Raw genomic sequence first — 18,309 nt, 5'->3', positions numbered from 1 at the left:
ACCGAGGCAAATTCGCGGCAAATGGTCCCATAGTTTCGAGCGGTACTGTAGATGAAGATTAACCAGGCTGTTTGGTGTAAAACTCGAGGATGTTGCGTGTGAGTACTTTATCGCACAATTTCTTGTTGATGGCTTCACCAGTTAACGGACTTTTATAAATTTCCCTAGAAGATAAACTGCTTCAGGTACAGAATTAAGTCCTTAATTGGCTTCAGTAAACAAGTCCACACTGTTGTCCCAGATCAAAATGTTTTGTTGTTTGGCAGTGAGTTCAGATGGTGGTCAAGAACCGCTCAAACTGACAACAAACTAGTTTTCTTATAAAAAAGTTCTGCCATCTTTTCTCCTCACGGAAATGCAACATTTAGAGACCTTTTTTCATCTTGTTTACTTCCAAGCTTTCAAATACTGCCTTAAATTTGTTTTGTTGGTGAAACCATTCTGTTAAAGAAAATATTTTGTACAAAAATAATTTCATGTTATACTGGTATCAATATCGACAACATTTCCACTGCAATTTACCAGAGTTTCTTTTATTACAATTAGCAAAACTCTCCTTACTTGCCATTGGAAAGTGTCACCACAGACTAAGCTACATCTTACTGTAAGTGCCTTTTGGAATTACATTTTTCTTTCATCATATTTACTTCTTCCTCAGAAACTACAACAAATCGCTAAGCGGCCATTTTGAAAACCAGTGCTCTGCTATAATCACCTCGCCCGAGGTGATTATAGCAACATACACTGTATGATGCAATCCCCGACCAATGAGATCAACAGAATCTCTATAATCACCTGTATAAGTGAGTAATTATACTTAAATGAGATTTACATGCACTTATGTCTCTACTTTATGCCTCAATACTATTTCAATTTGCTTCCTAGAACCCTATCATTTCTACTTTGCTGTCAAATTTTATCCACCAAACCCAACAGCCCTGGTTGAAGATATCACAAGGTATGTGAATATTTTGTGATCATACAAAATAAACCAATTATTTTAATCACATTGTACAGGTGTGTAAGCTCTTTTTTATTGTAAGCACCTTGCATTTGCTGTTTTTTTTGTTTTTAGGTTTTTTGAACCACACCTACATGTTTTGACCCCTCAAAATATTTATTGTTGTTGTTGTTGTTGTTTTTTTTTTTCATTTGTGCCCCCTGACTTTGAAAGTTATCTGGAACACTGAAAATAATACATAACAGCAATGGAACTTATTCCCCCGAATTGAAGCTTAATTATCTGATAGCGACAGCCCACATGAAAAAAGATCAAGACATAGGAATTCTCATGCTCCTTGATTCTTCGCTTTTTAGCTCGTGAACGCCTGCATGCTCAATGAACGAGTTATAGTGATGGTGGGGTTTTCACTTGGTTTTTTGGTTGGTTGGTTCGTATTGTAAACTTTCAGGCATGCGCGGTGAATGAGTAATTGTAATGGAATTTCACTCTGACTGGCTCTGGTCAAAATTAGCAAATTTTGCATTTTCTGAAGGGAAACATGTTGTAGGTTAAAATGAATCCCAGGTTAAAATGATTTCAACCTAGGTTGATTTGTATTTTCCTTTGTTTCAGATGTAAATTACCCAACCTTAACAAAGGAAAATACAAATCAACCTAGGTTGAAATCATTTTAACCTGGGATTCATTTTAACCTACAACAAACACACCTCTTGGAAATCAGCATTAATGGTGAAGAAATTTTTGTTCGATTTGTGGTTTTATTTAGTTTTTGAAAGAACTGCGGTGTTTTAAATTCAATTAGAGTAAATTAGTGAGGAAAAAAAAAACAAGAGAATTTTTTCACGGCGCATTTAAGAAAAATCTTATTGAATCTGTAGAGCATAATTGGACAATCACTTTAGTGCAAAAATGGGGATTTTTCCTTAAATCTGAGCAAAGTTATAAGTTTTTTGTTTTTCCACAAAGTGCGGTTTCTTTTGAGAATTTAAAAATAATTTTAATTAATTTAAAAATAACTGAATTTAAAAAATCAATTAGTGAAGTGTTGGCATGAACTTTGAGTAAAAAACACATGAAAATATTTTAATTGGTGCATCAGAATAACCTTGTTCAATGTGTAGGGAATAAGTTCACATCATTTTAGGGCAAGAATGGTTATTTCTCATTACATGATCGGGCAACGATATAATTTCTTGTAGCTTTCAAGGTAGTGTCTTAATTTCAATTACTGATGTGTCATCTGCATTCACAAGTTGGCTAATAGGAGCCTTTGATTTTTCACTAAATTGGCTTCTGTTTTGTTTCCATTTGCTGAGACTTGTAAGTTCTACGCACCCGAACACAAGATTTAGTGATCTGATAACATTCATTTGCAAATAAAGCAGGTCGTGAAGTGTTTACATCAAATTCACACACACCACAAATTGAAACAAGTGCGCGTCTCCGAAGGTTTGCTTGGTCTGAAGATTTTTAGACCCCTGGTGAAAATCTTTTTAAGATCCTTGAGGATCTTTAAAGATCTTTAAAGATCCACATGAGGATCTTTTGTGGATCTTTTTGAGGATCTTTAAGGATCTTGATTCATGTCCTCAAAGATCTTGCAGGATCTTGTAAGAACCTTGAAGTCCCTGCAAAGATCCTTCAGGTCCCTGCAAAGATCCTTGAGGATCCTGCAAGACCTTTGCAGATTATGCAAGATCCTCGCTGGATCTTAACAGGATCCGGTAGGAACTTAGCAGGAACCTTTAGGATCCTCACAGGGCCCTGCAAAGATCCTTCAGGATCCTGTTTAGATCCTGCAAGATCCAGCAAGGATCTTGCTTAATCTGCAAAGATCCTGCAGGATCCTCAAGGATCTTTGCAGGGACCTGAAGGATCTTTGCAGGGACTTCAAGGTTCTTACAAGATCCTGCAAGATCTTGCAGGATCCTGTAGGAGGAACCTTAAGGATCCTCACAGGACCCTGCCAAGATCCTTAAGGTTCTTGTAAGGATCTTTATAAAAATCTGCAAAGATCCTGAAGGATCTTAACGGATCTTTGCAGGGACCTGAAGGATCTTTGCAGGGACTTCAAGGTTCTTACAAGATCCTGCAAGATCTTTGAGGATATCAAATCAAGATCCTTAAAGATCCTCAAAAAGATCCACAAAAGATCCTTAAGTAGATCTTTAAAGATCCTTAAGGATCTTAATGGATCTTTGCAGGGACCTGAAGGATCTTTCTGGGAACTGAAGGATCTTAACAGGGCATTAGCAGGATTCTTCATGGTCCTTGTACTGTAGGATCCTTAAAGGGACCTGATGGATCCTTACAGGGTCCTGCTAAGATCCTTCAGGTTCAGGTTCTCTTACAGTTGTAGGATCATGAAAAAACTTAAAAAGATCCTGAAGGATCTTAAAGGTTCTTTGCAGGGACCTTATGGATCTTGACAGGGGCTTTGCACGATTCTTCATGGTCCTTGTAGGAGCCTTGCTGGGACCTGATGGATCGTTATAGGGTTCTGCTATTAAAGATCCTTCAGGTTCTTGCAAGGATAGTAAAAAAATTTGCAAAGATCCTGAAGGATGTTTAAGGATTCTTGCAAGGAAGGGACGTGAAGGATCTTCTCAAGGTTTCTGCACAAATTCTCAAGGATCGTAACTACTCAGGGATTTTCCGAAAAATGGTAGAAAGATCCTTTTGTGCTTCTCTCACAATACTCTTAATTTTCATGCACAAAATAAGTATCCTATTTAACAAGCAGTAAATTTTATGCCAAATGTATTTTATTTCTCAGATTATTCTCATCTTTTTACAAATAGATCTTTGATGTTTTACACTTGTAAAAATCTCATGGTTTAAAATCATCAATCCCTTACCATGAAACACAACAGTTAATGCAAAATGTAAAAATCTAAAGAAAAAGGGGTAAAAATGTCTCATAAAGCAAACTTGTTCTTTTTCTTCTTATTTCTTCCTTTTGTGTGAGCCCTTTGTCATGAAAATGAGGCCACTTACATGCAGAAAGACATGAAAAAAATTACTACGAATAAAGGATGAGAAATACAGACAGCATTAATTATTTTTCTTTCAAGCTGTAGCACAACATTGTTATGACTTGAAAGTTGAAAGACATTGTTAAACTTACATGTATTGCAACAGTGTTGCAAGCTGCAGAAACATGCTGTACAAAGTTGAACTAATGTCTACTTCAATGTACAATGTTATCACAACTTGCAACAGGGTGGTAACATCCACAACAACACTTTTACATGGTTGGATGACAAGTTAAAAGAAAATGTTGCCTACAGTGCCTAGTACAATGTCAGCTATCAAAATAATACCCTTCAATAAATTTGTAACAGTTATACATTTATGTTACATTGAAAATTAAAAGAAATCATTCACTGTAATGAATATGAATTTTGACAAAATTGAAACTACGGTAAAAACCCACGTATAAGAACCTAGTGATTTAAGAACCTACAGGCTGAAATTGGGCATTTTAATACCTAAATATATAAGAACCTATTTAGCCTGGCTTAAATAGGCTTAAAATAAACATAAAACAGGGATAATTTAATGGGGAAAAAAGGGAAAATGGTACAAAAATACCTTTAAAACAGGTTTAAAATAGGGCATTAAATGTATGTCATGCAGGTTAAAATAGGGTTAAAATAGCACTCTGCTGGTTTATAGATCCAGAAATACAATAGCTATAAAATACATGTAGGTTGAAAATAGGTGATGGTTTAAATCCTAATGTTCTAAGCCTAGAATTATCATAGTTCATGTGTTTTAATTAGTTGTAGCATTTGCCACTGCAAATGTTTTCATAGTCAATACTTCATATATTCCTGCACCTAACTATATCTGGATGGTTAATTACATGCATTACACACAATAAATTTGTCATTCACAGACCGTATTCCACAGCCAGAGCTACAAACAAGTAACAGCAAAAAACAATTTCACAGTAAACTTCTCAGGAAAGAAACATTCAGAAAATGGCTTTGTCTTGAATTATGTAAAGGTTCAGGGGAAGTGCTAAATAAAAAAAGAAAAATGATTGGATATTTCGTAAAAAAAAAAAAAGATTGATTGTACCCTTGCTGTTTTCAACTACATGTATATGATATCAAGTAATGACCAATACTCCATTATGCAAGTTGCAAAAGTTTATTTGGTAATAATTATTGTTTCTCATTAGGAGTAGCAGAAGTCACGATTTGCAACAAAATCAAATCAGTTAAAAGAGTCCAACGGTCATAAGTGACTTAGCTTATTGAGCAGGATTTGCTGACTTGACTCTGAAGCTGCACGATTGAGTATCAGCCTTGACAACATTATTGAGCTGAAAATCTGCAGTACAACAGAAAAAAAGTGCATTTAAGTCAGTTCTTCTGAGTGACCAGTGGTCACTCAGTGATCACTGTGACAGTGATCTGGGCAGTGCCAAGTATACGCTTTTAGACACATGTTTCAGTGAGCTTCTCATCTGTAACAATCTTGTTGATTTCTGAGCAAAAGCACATGCATTCAAAATTCCCATATATAGACGATCTATAAAATCACACATTCTCATGCAGTCTTTTTCATCAAAATTATTGATTTCAAAGCTTACCTCTTGCTAAAAGTAGTTATCCACATTTTTTTGCTTGAACCCAACATTTTGAAGCTTCACAGAGGGAAAAATCCACGGGAAATGTCTCCTGTTTTCTTGAATATTCCGCCTAAATCGAAAATGAAACGGTCTTTTCCGCGAGCCTGCAGTGGCATATCTGCTGACCAAAATGGCCTTGTTCATGCCCAGTCTACCCAGTCTGAATAAAATCCAAGATGGCTGCCAGTGTACGTTTTCTTGCTCATTTTAAAAGCTAGCACTGTGCATGAAAGTTGTAGGAATTATGATTGAAAGCATTGTTGTTCTTTTTGGCATCAAATGGAGTCGAGATCCATCGAAGAAGGTCTGAATGTAATATTGTTTTCACAAATGCATTTCAGTGACATGTACTACATGTAAGTCAAGTTTAATATAAGCTTCATTTTTTTTATTAAAGCTTTTGCTGGAAAGCAGGCCAGTTACAAATACTAAAATCAGTTGATCATCTTGGTTTTATGTGTTTATTTGCCCAATTAAAATAACAAAAATACAGCTCAATCTTGTGGTATAGAAAATAAGTACATCCTTGCTCTTTCTTCTAAACCATTTGTTATTATTGCATACATAAGCATAAAGTTTATAAGTTTATTGCAAAGAAGTACCTGGTATATGTAATTGTTAGATTGAGCAAAAAAGTGTATATGCAATAAGTATACATCATGCATTTGTCTTTTTTATATGGCTCAATATTGACGGTGTATACATCAACAATGATGAATACAAATAGTAACTTCACCTTAGATTAGGAAGATGAAGTTTCCCTTGGTGTATACAAAATATGTACATACAACATGTGATACAGACAATCTAACTGGCCATTGTCTATCCTATTTGTAGAAAAAATATAAATAAAACAGTGTGTTACTGTGTTATTGAGCAATAGTGATATAGGATTACAGGCTATTTTTCAGTTTGTTATGAGAAAATAGTAATAAAATAGAACACCTTGTTCTATCTTGCTTTAAAATAGGCTTAAAATTAAAAATAAAACACAAATAAAATAGATTCTCTATTTTTTCCCTATCAGGTAAAATAGGAATAAAATATAACTCATGCATGGATATGGCTAACATCAGTTGTTACCTCAAAATTCCACAGTATTGGCCCATTGCAGCTCCAAAAATCACAAAAATTAATATTGAATCGACTGATCACAATCTAATGTTGTAAAGTTTCGTCCTTTAGCTTCTTGTGTTGTCAAAATCGAAGAAAGAGATTTTCAGTCATTGCTTGTCTTCACATTTTGTGAAAATATTTGTAGACCCAGGAAATCTTGTTTTGTTGAGATTTTATGTGGCTGATCAGTTTCTTTGCAAGAAAAAAATATTTAGTTCTGTTGCCTTTGAGGTGAGGTTTATAACTGCATTGCCATGTGACGGTGTATGGTTTATGCATGATTGAAAGGTGATTTCATCCACGACTGCCAAATTGGTACAATTAGCCTGTTTGGTTCCAAAGCAACCCCAATTATTTTTTAGTGAATTGTTTATTATTCTATATTTTGGTTAATCACAAGACCATGATTTGCAAAGTTCTCTCTAACAAACTGATAAGATTGTCATTACAAGTTTGTCTAAAGATCCTTGTAAGATCATTATAATAATTATAGCCTTAAGGATCCTGACAAAAACCATTGAAAGGATCCTCAAAAATCTTTCTAAGATCCTCTTTGTCTCCTTGAAAGGATCTTCTTTAAATCTTTCTAAGATTCTCATCAGATCCATGATGACTGTTAAGGATTTTGGGAAAGTTCTTTGAAAGAGATAAAATAGGATCCCTTTAAGATCCTTGTAAGATCCTCATCAAACCTTCGAAGATTCCTAAGGATCCTGACAAAGATTTTTCAAGGATCCCTGATAGGATCCTTTGAAGATCATTGTAAGATCCTCATCAGATCCTTGAGGATCCTTAAGGATCCTGACAAAAATCTTTTATAGGATCCTCTAAAGATCTTTTAAAGAACCTCTTAAGACCCTTGAGGATCCTGAAAAAAGATCTTTGAAAGATCCTTGAATAATTCTTAACAAGAACCTTGTAAGATCCTCATCAGATCTTTGAGGATCCTTAAGGATCCTGACAAAGATCTTTTATAGGATCCTCTAAAGATCTTTTTAAGAACCTCATAAGTCCCTTGAGGATCCTAAAGGATCCTGACAAAGATCTTTGGAAGATCCTTGAACAGTTCTTACCAAGAACCTTGTAAGATCCTCATCATATCCTTGAGGATCCTTAAGGATCCTGACAAAGATCTTTTGTAGGATCCTTCTAAGATCTTTTTAAGAACCTTGTAAGACCCTTGAGGATCCTTAAGGATCCTGACAAAGATCTTTGGAAGATCCTTGAACAGTTCTTACCAAGAACCTTGTAAGATCTTCATCATATCCTTGAGGATCCTTAAGGATCCTTAAGGATCCTGACAAAGATCTTTTATAGGATCCTTCTAAGATCTTTTTAAGAACCTTGTAAGACCCTTGAGGATCCTTAAGGATCCTAATAAAGATCTTTGGAGGATCCTTGGACAGTTCTTTACAAGACCCTTGTAAGATCCTCATCATATCCTTGAGGATCCTTAAGGATCCTGACAAAGATCTTTGAAAGGATCCTTTAAAGGATCTTTTTCAAGATCCTGTAGGATCCTAATGAAATCTCTGAGGATCCTGCAGGATCTTTTAGAAGATCTCTGAAAGGATCCTCATCAGGATCTTCAAGAGATCTTTATAGGATCCTCAAGAAATCCTCTAGGATCTGTGAGGATCTTTAAAAGATCCTTGTCTTCAAGGATCTTTAGAAGACCTTTGCAGATCTTTGCAGATCTTGGAGGATCTTAGAAGATCTTTGAAGATCCTCCAAAGATTTTCACCAGGGACCCTTGCCTACTTTAAAATGTAGGTTAAAGCTATTGTCTTCTTTTATCTCAGTTTTGTTCTCGAACAAACCCAAGTTCTTACACTAAATACAGGATATTCAAAGTACTATAAGGGAGCTGGTTGTATTGTGAGTTCGTAACATACCCGTGAAGGATGAATGATATATTAAATAAGTATGAATATATGAAACATAATATGTTTCATATATTATATTCATAATTATATTATATTCATATTAAACAACTCTCTTTAGCCAAAATACAGGGACCCTCCCAAGCCTTGCAAACTTTCATTTCAAGATTGATTAGCCATACGAAATTTTGTTTCTGCTCAAACAAATTCACTTTGAAATATCATTGTAGGAATAGGGAATTTTGGGGGTACACTTAAATTTTCGCATGGCTCTTAAAAATCTGTTCAAACTCTCGGCTGAAAAATCATGAAACTTCACCCAAAAATTTTGGCGATTTTTTGGTTAAACAATAGCCATTTTTTGGAGTTCAAGATCAAGAGACCAGGGCAAAAAACCTCTGCTCATCCGCTCGTCCAAGACGAGTACTCTCGTATCTCGGACGAGTGGATTTCCAACAGCACTTGTCCTACGAGATGAGTAGAGTTTGCCTAAAAAAAGATGTTCTTTTCCACTGAGGTCTGAGTTCCCAAGCATTTTGGACTTTGTAAACTAGCCTGAGTTTCGTGAAGTTTGGTTTCTTTTCACGACAACTTACCCGTTTTCATTCTGTTTCCCGAAAATATCTGGTTCTGTTGTTTCGATGAAGACTGGGACCACATACCATACATGGAAATGACGACCTCGTTTGAGAAGTAATAAAACCTTTTAATGTCTTTACCGTCAGTCTAATATTGTAATTTAAACAACTTGAAATGCTCCAAGCCATTCTCAGATGCTATATAAACATATGCTGCCCGTTTTAGGACCACCCTTTTCTTCATTTTTACTTATTACTCGTAGTAACGTAATAAGGCTTTCCAAGTCAGTTTGTTATTCACTTTAATAATTTTTTCGGACTAGTGAATTTAACTTTCGGACAACCAGAATCTGAATGTTACTCGTCCAATGGACAAGTGGAATAAAAAAAAAAGTTTTTTGCCCTGAGAGAAATACATGTAGCTTATTTGTAAACAATTCATGAGTTCGCCAACAGAGTGCTTTGATAAATATACAGTTTGTACATGTATACCATACAAAATCTTGGTGTTGGCTGTGAACAGGATGCATAGAGGATAAATGGCTAACAATGATATAGCATCAAGTAAATGCTTAAACAAAATAACTGGGTGATGATGAGGTAGCAGCCATACTCACTGGGACCCTGGGCTACCAGACTGCATTTTTATGTACTCAGTTGAAAGATGGGGATCGATTTTCTGCAAGTCATTTTGTGCCCTGAAACATAAAAGCTGTATCAAAATGATGAAATCACACTTCAAGGATGCCCAAAAGAAATACTTGGAGTGACAGCTTAAAGGGGGAATGTGGAAAGTTCAAGAAACCTTAGTGAAGAGGAGATTGCCATCAATTACTTATTTAGAAAAGAATGTGTGGTTGATCACAACAGAATAAATACAAATTTCTGTGTGGCACATACGGTATGTATGTTTCTGTTTTCTACGGAATCCTTTGTGATCATTTCCATTGAAGACAGGTACAGTTCAGGACAGAGATAAGCAAACAACACAGGCAAAATGCACACATCTATGTTTTTTGCCCACATGCCTGGCAAAATGTGCGTGTAAATTAAGCATTTAATGTAAATGTCCACTTTGTTATTCTGCCAAAGAGCTTTGCTTTATCTTACATTGTCTTGCTTAACAAAAGACAAACTACAGTGTATTAATACCAGTTCCCAAAACACCCCTAACTTTGTTTATATGAGAATAAACAGCAGTGGTAGTTGTAGAGTAATTAAACTATTTCTAGTTAATAATATATTATGGTTAAATAAACTCCTGGTGTTTGTTATTGTCACTCAGATACTTGATGGTCTTGCAACTGAGAGAAGATCTTCTTAAAGGAAGGTGAGACATGTGGCTTGTTGAGTGATGCAACTTATCACAAGGTTAACTGTAACCCACCTTTCATTGATAAGGACATTAGTACTTGGACTTTGATAAAACATGTTTGGGCAACATGGGAAGAATAATAAACCCACCTTTACTTCAACAGGGTAACTCAATGGGTAGATAAGAGGGTTAGGTTCTAAAGAAACTGGGATGCTGCCTCGGTAGGGAGTAGAAACGAATGTTTGGTTTTATCATTATTTTGACAAAGTTGAGAAGTTACTTTGGCCACTGTACAGAGATATAGGTGCTGATGCTTTGAGCATAAGTCCTTCATCTGAGTGAAGACCATCTCCAGCTTTTCTGCTACAACACTGTGCTTTGTTATTAATATGTTGAATTAAAATAATTATATTAAACAGTTATCCTGCTCAATCGTGTGAAACAAATAATTAAAATTTATTAAAACTGGATCATTGTATAATGCGATTCCAGGGATTTGATTGGCTTAGTGGCCATGGTATGTGAGCCATTATATAATGACCGAGAAATAGCAACCATTAAATATTCTTCTGGTTGTACTTGCAAAGCGAAATCAGCAAGATCAAGTAATGTTTCTTTATTTCTTTTAATAAAACAATATTTCACTTGTGCTTATTGAATAAGAGATGATGATAGCCAACTCGGCGCTTTGCAACGCGTTGGCTATCTATCATCTCATATCCAACACATGCCCTTGGGAAAAAAAAAACAAGAAGAAGAATTATCAGGAGGAATATCACCTGATTTTACACGTAGCCAGCTTAGCTTACAGTCTTGAAGGCTAAGGCTTGGTTCCCATTAGCAACACATTGATCACAATCACAATCATGAACATAAAGTTCTTATAATCTATAGTCTAATCGCAATGTCACGTAGTATGTTAATGTGTCACTTAGCCAAGAAAACAAATTTAATTTTTTGTTGCTAGGGAAACATTAATAAGAAATAAAATTAATAATGGTCAGTTTTGATAACATCACAAATTAATACTCTGACAAAAATGAGATTATATGTAATTTTATACAGTCAAAGGAAGAAAAAATAAGGAGTTAATTAAAACAATAATTTACACGTAAATATATTTTTTATTAGTGAGCATTATAGAAATTTGCAATAATCATTAATTTTAGTTCACTAGGGCCCGCTTGTTTGAAAGCCAATTAACGCTTAATCCATGATTAGAAGTTAATTGAGGTTTTTATCTCGCTCGTTAAAAATGAAAGGTTCATTTCAAGCTAAAGGTAAAGAAAAGACTTTGAAGTTAAAACTGAGGGCAAAAAATCTTTTGGAAGAATCTTTAGTGATTAGCAATTAAACTCGAGTCAAAGTTTGCGTTAATCCAGGATTAGCTTAATCATGCTTTGAACAACTGGGTCCAGGACTTGTAAGTTCTGTCCTGCTTACTAATACTGGTGTTGTTATTTATCGTCAGGTTACAGTGTTCGATTCCTATCCATGCTCTTCTTGGTTCATCTGTTGTGCAAGGTAATATAATGTCAGGTCAAGCTCCAGTTATGATGTTATTGAACTCTGAAACTGAGGCCCTGTTCAGACTAGGTGCCTGTGCCAGAGCTCTGTGCCTGGGCACCAAAAAGGACATTGTTCAGACTCCTTGGTGCCCAAGGAGCAATCTTGTTCTTCTTCGTCAATTTAGCACCCGCCATTTTGTTTGCTGTACATATCATAAGGAGGCATGAGGAAAAAACGTGAGGACTGAAAAATTCACCAGTGCCCGTGCCCAGGAATGGTGCCCGAGTACTACCTTTGGAGGTACATGTAGTGCCCGTGCCCGGGCACCGACAAAAAGCTCTGTTCAGACTAGTGCTCGTACCCGAGAACCGGGAACGGGCACCTAGTCTGAATGGGGCCTAATAGCTTTAAAAGGTGGTTAGTTAAATTGATTTAGAAGTGCTGGGAAAGGGAAAGTGTACTTAACCGTTGGGTCTCAAATTTACATGGACCAAGGCACATAAAGAAGGTATTTTGGGGGTACATGTACATACATTGTACAACTGTATATGTATGGGGGGATGTGACAAAGCTATTATTTGGGGGTTTAAGTAATGGCCCAGATAATTATTAATATCAATATCTTTTCCTTAAGGGGTCTTATTGTCATCCTAGCGCCATCAAGGTTTCATTGAGATGGGTGTGATGTCTGATTAGCCACACCCTGGAGACGTTTATAGAGCTGCCCTGACCCTCCACGGGTCACATTTAATTAACTGTTATCAGTTAATGAAGTAAATTAAATTAAGGGGAGAAATAAAGTTGAGCTTGAATTTGTGAATTTGTGCTTTCACTGTTCAAACTGGTTTTTCTGCTTGGCTTTAAGCTTTGAGAACAATCATTTTCACAATAAATTTACATTATAAATTTTAGAAATAAGGTTGATTTTATTCTTGAACCACAGGATTGAAAATATAATTTTGTAATTTTTTGTTTTGTTTCCGTGTTCAAGAAATAGAATGGACCTTTGTAAAATTAATGTAGATTTGCGAGTTCTAATGAGTATAATCTATCTACAATTAAATATTTTAATTACTAACTAGTATTAATAATTATTATTGTAAACTTGTCTGTGATTTTATAGCTGAATCTGGAGACTATGACCCTGATGAGCATGGGGAAGGGGCAGGATATCTTTCAGAGTTTAAATTCTGTCCCAAACAGGTAATTGAAAAAATGTACAATCGTACTGTAGATGTAAAACATACATGTACCTCTTACTAACCAAGTTCAAGGTCTGTACTGTAAGTTGTATGGATCGAGTGCTTTTTTTTCCATTGATTTATTCGCACTTGGCCCATAAATCAACGGCAAATGACAAGGATCTGTAACTTACAGCACAGACGGAGAGAAAGTTCTAGGTTAGTAAGATTATCTCCGGGGTTAATTGGGCATGTGAAACATTGAACATTGAACAGTGAAATTGAGGCCCGCAAATTTGGCGAATCACACTGTGCATACTGAGTGAAACTTTGAAAGATATAATAAAACATAATACAAAATAAAATTAATTCAATTTCATTCCTTAAGCTAGACTATGAGCAGTCTCTCTTTTGTTGGAGAAGCCACAGGGAAGAACGCAAGACAATTATTTGAAGCATGATAAAGCCATCTGGCACCCACCTGCACGCGCAACTTATCCTCTGAATATTGTGCTCGCTCAGATTTTTGCGTTCTTCCCTGTGATTCTCGAGGTAAAGAGAGACTGCTTGCAGTCTATCCTTATTATTACCTTTAAAGGCCTTAGACGCCAATTGGCACATAACTATAACTTGTTAATATTTTGGTAAATTTGTGCACAAATTTTTGCCAACAAGATTCTCTTGTAAAGATCAGTTCATTGAAGTCATGAGACTGACCCCCTCCTATCTATGGAATGGCTGACCACCAGGGCTACACCCCTTAATTTTTCAATTTCTTTTTCCAAATACATGCAGGATGCATGCAAGACTTGTGTCACATTTTAATAATCATTGCTTGCCCTAAAAACTGCAAAATGAGATATAGTTTAGGGTTGTCATTTCTTCATTTAGTGTTTTTCCTCTTGAAACAATGCTGCAAAACATTAGATGTCTTTTATTTTTACATAGTGCTCAACAGTTTACGGTAACTTTGATTTTTTGCCTTAGAATAAAAGGATGGAAAGATAATAAATAACTTACTTTGCTGTCAAGCCAAACTTTGTTGCTTTTTTTTTCATAACAGCCATCTCATTTATTAAAATACATTCCTTTTACATGTAAGTGACAGTGGCGAAATGGAAGCCATCTTGTTCCTCTTTGACTGCTCGGAGGTGAAAAGCACTTGGCTAATTACCTCCAAGTTAGCCAATTAGCTCAGTTAAAAGCACTATCCAAATGTGTGGTATAACCATGATTTACAAAAGAAAATGTCATTCTCCTTACAGGGTTTAAATGGTTTTTATTAATAGCGCCAAAAATGATCAGCATCTAACAGTTTACATGTATGTCTTCTTGAAAGTCCGTTATAAATAGATTACTTAAATTGCTCTCTTTCACAGTCAATCTTGAAGTTGAACTTTACCATCTTCTGGCATTACAGGTAACAAGTTTCTGTCCCTGGAGGAGCATGCCCACAGACAAGATTTGCCCAGAAATGGGGCCCTGATGAGCTTTATGATATCTCTGAGCGACTGTCTATTCTACTGTACCTCAGGGCAAATGTCTTTGTCAAATTAATTGTTCATCAATTCAGAAAATCAAACAAAGACTTGAGTCTGTTATTCAAGGGTCAGGCCTTATGGCTTGGGGAAAAAAACCCATACTAATGTGTGAACACAAATACAGCTAGTTAACAATAACTGTATAAAAATTGTAATATGTAGTATAAAGTGCTCATTATATAACAAAAAAAATAGCCGCTTCAGTTCTTATATTAATTAATACCCTTTTATTTTTTTGTACTGATTTTTAGCCTGAAGAGATGCTTCAAAAAGTACACGAGTTTCACAAGAAACACAGGTACTGTAAGTTAAATGCTGAATGAATGAATGAATGAATAAATAACTTTATTTAAACACGGTCAGTTCATCAGGACTTACAAACACTATTTCTATCAAAATTATCTTAATTACAATTAAACCTATTTAGACTCAGAGCCTGCTTTACATAAGTGCCATGTAGGGTCTATGGATTTTTAGAAGTGTTGTTTGTAGCCAGCAACTAGCCCTGAAGGCCCTAAGAGAATTTGCCTGTCGCAGCTCAATAGAAGACTATTCCAAAGAACTGCTCCAGTGTAACTGAAACTATTTTTCATAAAGTTTGTATGGGGAAGAGGAACAGTGAGATTGCTGTTGGTGTCTCTCAAAGTGTAACTGGCGACATTGCTACGATAGGTAAATTTAAAAGAAGATAATTTGGAGCTTATCCGTTGAGTGATTTATATACCATTGTAGCTTTATTAATTAGTTTTTGTTTATCCAGTTTTCTCCAGCCAAGTTTATTGATTAGAGAGTCAGAATTGGTGTCATAATTTGCCCTTAACAGAATGCTTGCCGTGCGATTTTGGAGTTTCTGAAGTTTAGTAGATATAGTGTTTAATGCTCTCACTGATAAGCTGTACTTGCCATGTCAGCTACGTGCATTTTTGGTTATTGCTACTTTCTAAAGCCTGAATGTAGACCTGTGTTTGGTGGAAACCTATAAATCCTTAATATTAAACCAGTTTAAAAAAATGGTGCTCTTAAATGTTCAAATTAAAGTGTTCTTTTTCTTTTTGGCTCGGTATGGACACAGTGAACATGGATTGAAAAAGTTGGGCCTACACTTTTTTTTCTGTTTTTTTGCTTTGTGCCTTGGACGAAGTCAGTAAAAACTGATTGTTGGCAAATCTTGAAATGTAAAAATTCCTTTAGCTTCAATATCATTGATATAACCTCCTTGAAAACAAGCCCTTCCTGAGAGTAATCTCGTAAAACAATCCTTCCAATGAATGTCATCCTAGGGCTTTGCCATATGAAATTTGTCATGTTACCTTGACAGTATTTCATGCACCTGTAAGCAAAGTAATTGCATGTACATGTAACACACTTTTCACGAAAAATGCTTAAAATACTCTAACATGCACTGGAAAGTTTTGTTAATCAAGTGTCATTACATCTTGCGGAGCTGTCATTAAGGGTTGTAACCCATAGCACCTGTAACACCTGAATACACTCAAAAGAGCCTTGATGTTACGGCTAACCTTGATGGTTGTAGGGCCATTCGACTAAGAAAGCAACAAGATGTCAAGCTCAATACAACATGTGACCAAAAACTTGATGACAGCCAGGCTGTCTTGCACATAAAATGGATTTGTACAAAATATTTGTTGACTACAAGATTTGAATTAAATCTCTGCCTAGTCTTTTTTATCAGTAAATCAAGTCTCTTTGCACATGTACACAGTGATTGACTTGCATGTAACATTGTTAAGAATATCTTGACCAAAAATAGTCAAATTTCATCTCCATACATCTGGCGTTATTAATCATGTAAGATAAATAAGTAAATAAATTTATAAAATTTATAAATTTATAATTGGGGACAAACTAAATCACTGAAATAAATATACAAACTGAACATAACATACAGTGTATGTTAAAAAATTATCCCCACTGGTGGGAGGCAAACCAGTTGGCTATTTACAAAGCTTGGCCTTGGACTTGAAAACGAGGCTACAGTGAAACAAGTTCAAGAGGTCAGAAGAGGAATTAAACCCGGGGACTCCAGGGAACAAGTCTGTCGTCCTAACCAATAGGCCATGCCGCCTCCATGTGGCTCCCCACGCCGTCTCCTCATCCATGCCTAATGACCATTAATTTTTTAACTTGCAGAGGAATGATGCCAGAGGATGCTGAGTTGCAGTACTTAGATAATGCAAGGAAGCTTCCATTGTACGGAGTCGACCTGCATCAAGCTGTGGTAAGGTTCATGCTAGAAGTTCACATAGAGCGAGTCTAAGTGGTTGACAATGTTCTGCTGTACATGGTTATCAGAAACTTTACCTTATGTTAATGACTGTTTTGGTGGCCATGTTTTTGTTACAGGATGCTGAAGGTCAGTCTGTGATTGTAGGTGTGTCAGCTTGGGGAATTCATGTCTTCCACAACAATCGTTTGATCAACAAGTTTGTGTGGTGAGTAGAGAAATTTCAAGAAAAATTATAATAATTATGTATAATAATACAGATAATCCACGTCATGCCAGTGTTTCCGAGAATGAAATGAACGTTTGAATTTCTCTTTGTAATGTCCGACGTTTAAATGGAATGTTGAACATTTCTCTGGAAATCTTTCCGAAAAAGAAACATTACTGAAGAAAAGATACTAAATACTTGGGAAACAATCGTTATTCTTAAAACACGTAATTCTGTAATAGCTTTATGTCGTCAAAACTGACTGTAAATTTCAAAACTCTGTGCAAATTTCAAAAATACTGGTCACGCGTGACGTGGATTGACTGTAATAAGTTTTACTGGAAAATGCATTACAAAAAAAAAAGGGGTTAATGTGAAACTACATCTGGAACCCAGTGGTGTACTTTCCATATCCTCACTAGTGAGGATATTGGTGATGTGGTTTCCTATTTTTTCATGTTAATAGTTATTTGTACAAACAGTCAGTTAAAATAACATATGGTGAGTGATAGATTTGACTATCGAATAAAAAGAAAATTAACTGGTGGCTTGAAGATATGAAATCTTTTTTTCATGTTAAAAACAATATTTTACTCACTCCCTTTGCTTCAATGTAATTTGTTTTCGTGCCGCTATGTAATATCCTCTATTTATTTTATAATTTGATGTAGGTTAACATAGTATGTCACAACTTCTTGTTTGTGACTCGATCATCATCATCATCATCATCATCATCATCATCATCATCATCATCATCATCATCATCATCATCATCATCATCATCATCATCATCATCATCATCATCACCATCATCTCAATTAGGTCGGTAGAAGCCAGTTAGCCAAACCAACCATTTGCAAAATGTAAAAGTAAAAATTACATGCCTCAATAAGTAGAATACAGAATAAAAAATCAACTATACAAATTGACATGTAATAGTGACGTAATATCAGGCATATCAGGGAGGAGCTGATTCCAGTCTCTAGCAGTTCTTGGGAAAAAAGAAAAGTGATGTTTTGACAAGTTAATGTACCATTTGGGATCAGAATTAATTATGTGGCGATTACATGTATTTACTTCACCCAGAAATGGACTTAAATGTTGTCAGGGCTTTCCTTGAGATTGAA

General features: G+C 35.6%; 1 protein-coding gene across 1 annotated transcript in view; it reads left to right on the top strand.

Annotated features, from left to right (window-relative positions):
• LOC146458592 (band 4.1-like protein 3) overlaps window positions 1–18,309 on the top strand; it is a 31,113-nt gene that overhangs the window by 12,517 nt on the left and 287 nt on the right. The window contains exons 4-10 of the mRNA XM_085090449.1: window positions 886–958; window positions 10,469–10,513; window positions 11,970–12,022; window positions 13,131–13,210; window positions 14,981–15,027; window positions 16,881–16,968; window positions 17,094–17,182. Coding sequence (XP_084946575.1) covers window positions 886–958; window positions 10,469–10,513; window positions 11,970–12,022; window positions 13,131–13,210; window positions 14,981–15,027; window positions 16,881–16,968; window positions 17,094–17,182 — 475 coding nt within the window. The remainder of the gene's footprint in view (window positions 1–885; window positions 959–10,468; window positions 10,514–11,969; window positions 12,023–13,130; window positions 13,211–14,980; window positions 15,028–16,880; window positions 16,969–17,093; window positions 17,183–18,309) is intronic.

This window comes from Pavona decussata, unplaced genomic scaffold, assembly GCF_977016875.1.
Source record: "Pavona decussata unplaced genomic scaffold, jaPavDecu1.1 SCAFFOLD_232, whole genome shotgun sequence".
Lineage (NCBI taxonomy): Eukaryota > Metazoa > Cnidaria > Anthozoa > Scleractinia > Agariciidae > Pavona > Pavona decussata.
This window is presented reverse-complemented; position numbering and strand designations above follow the sequence as displayed.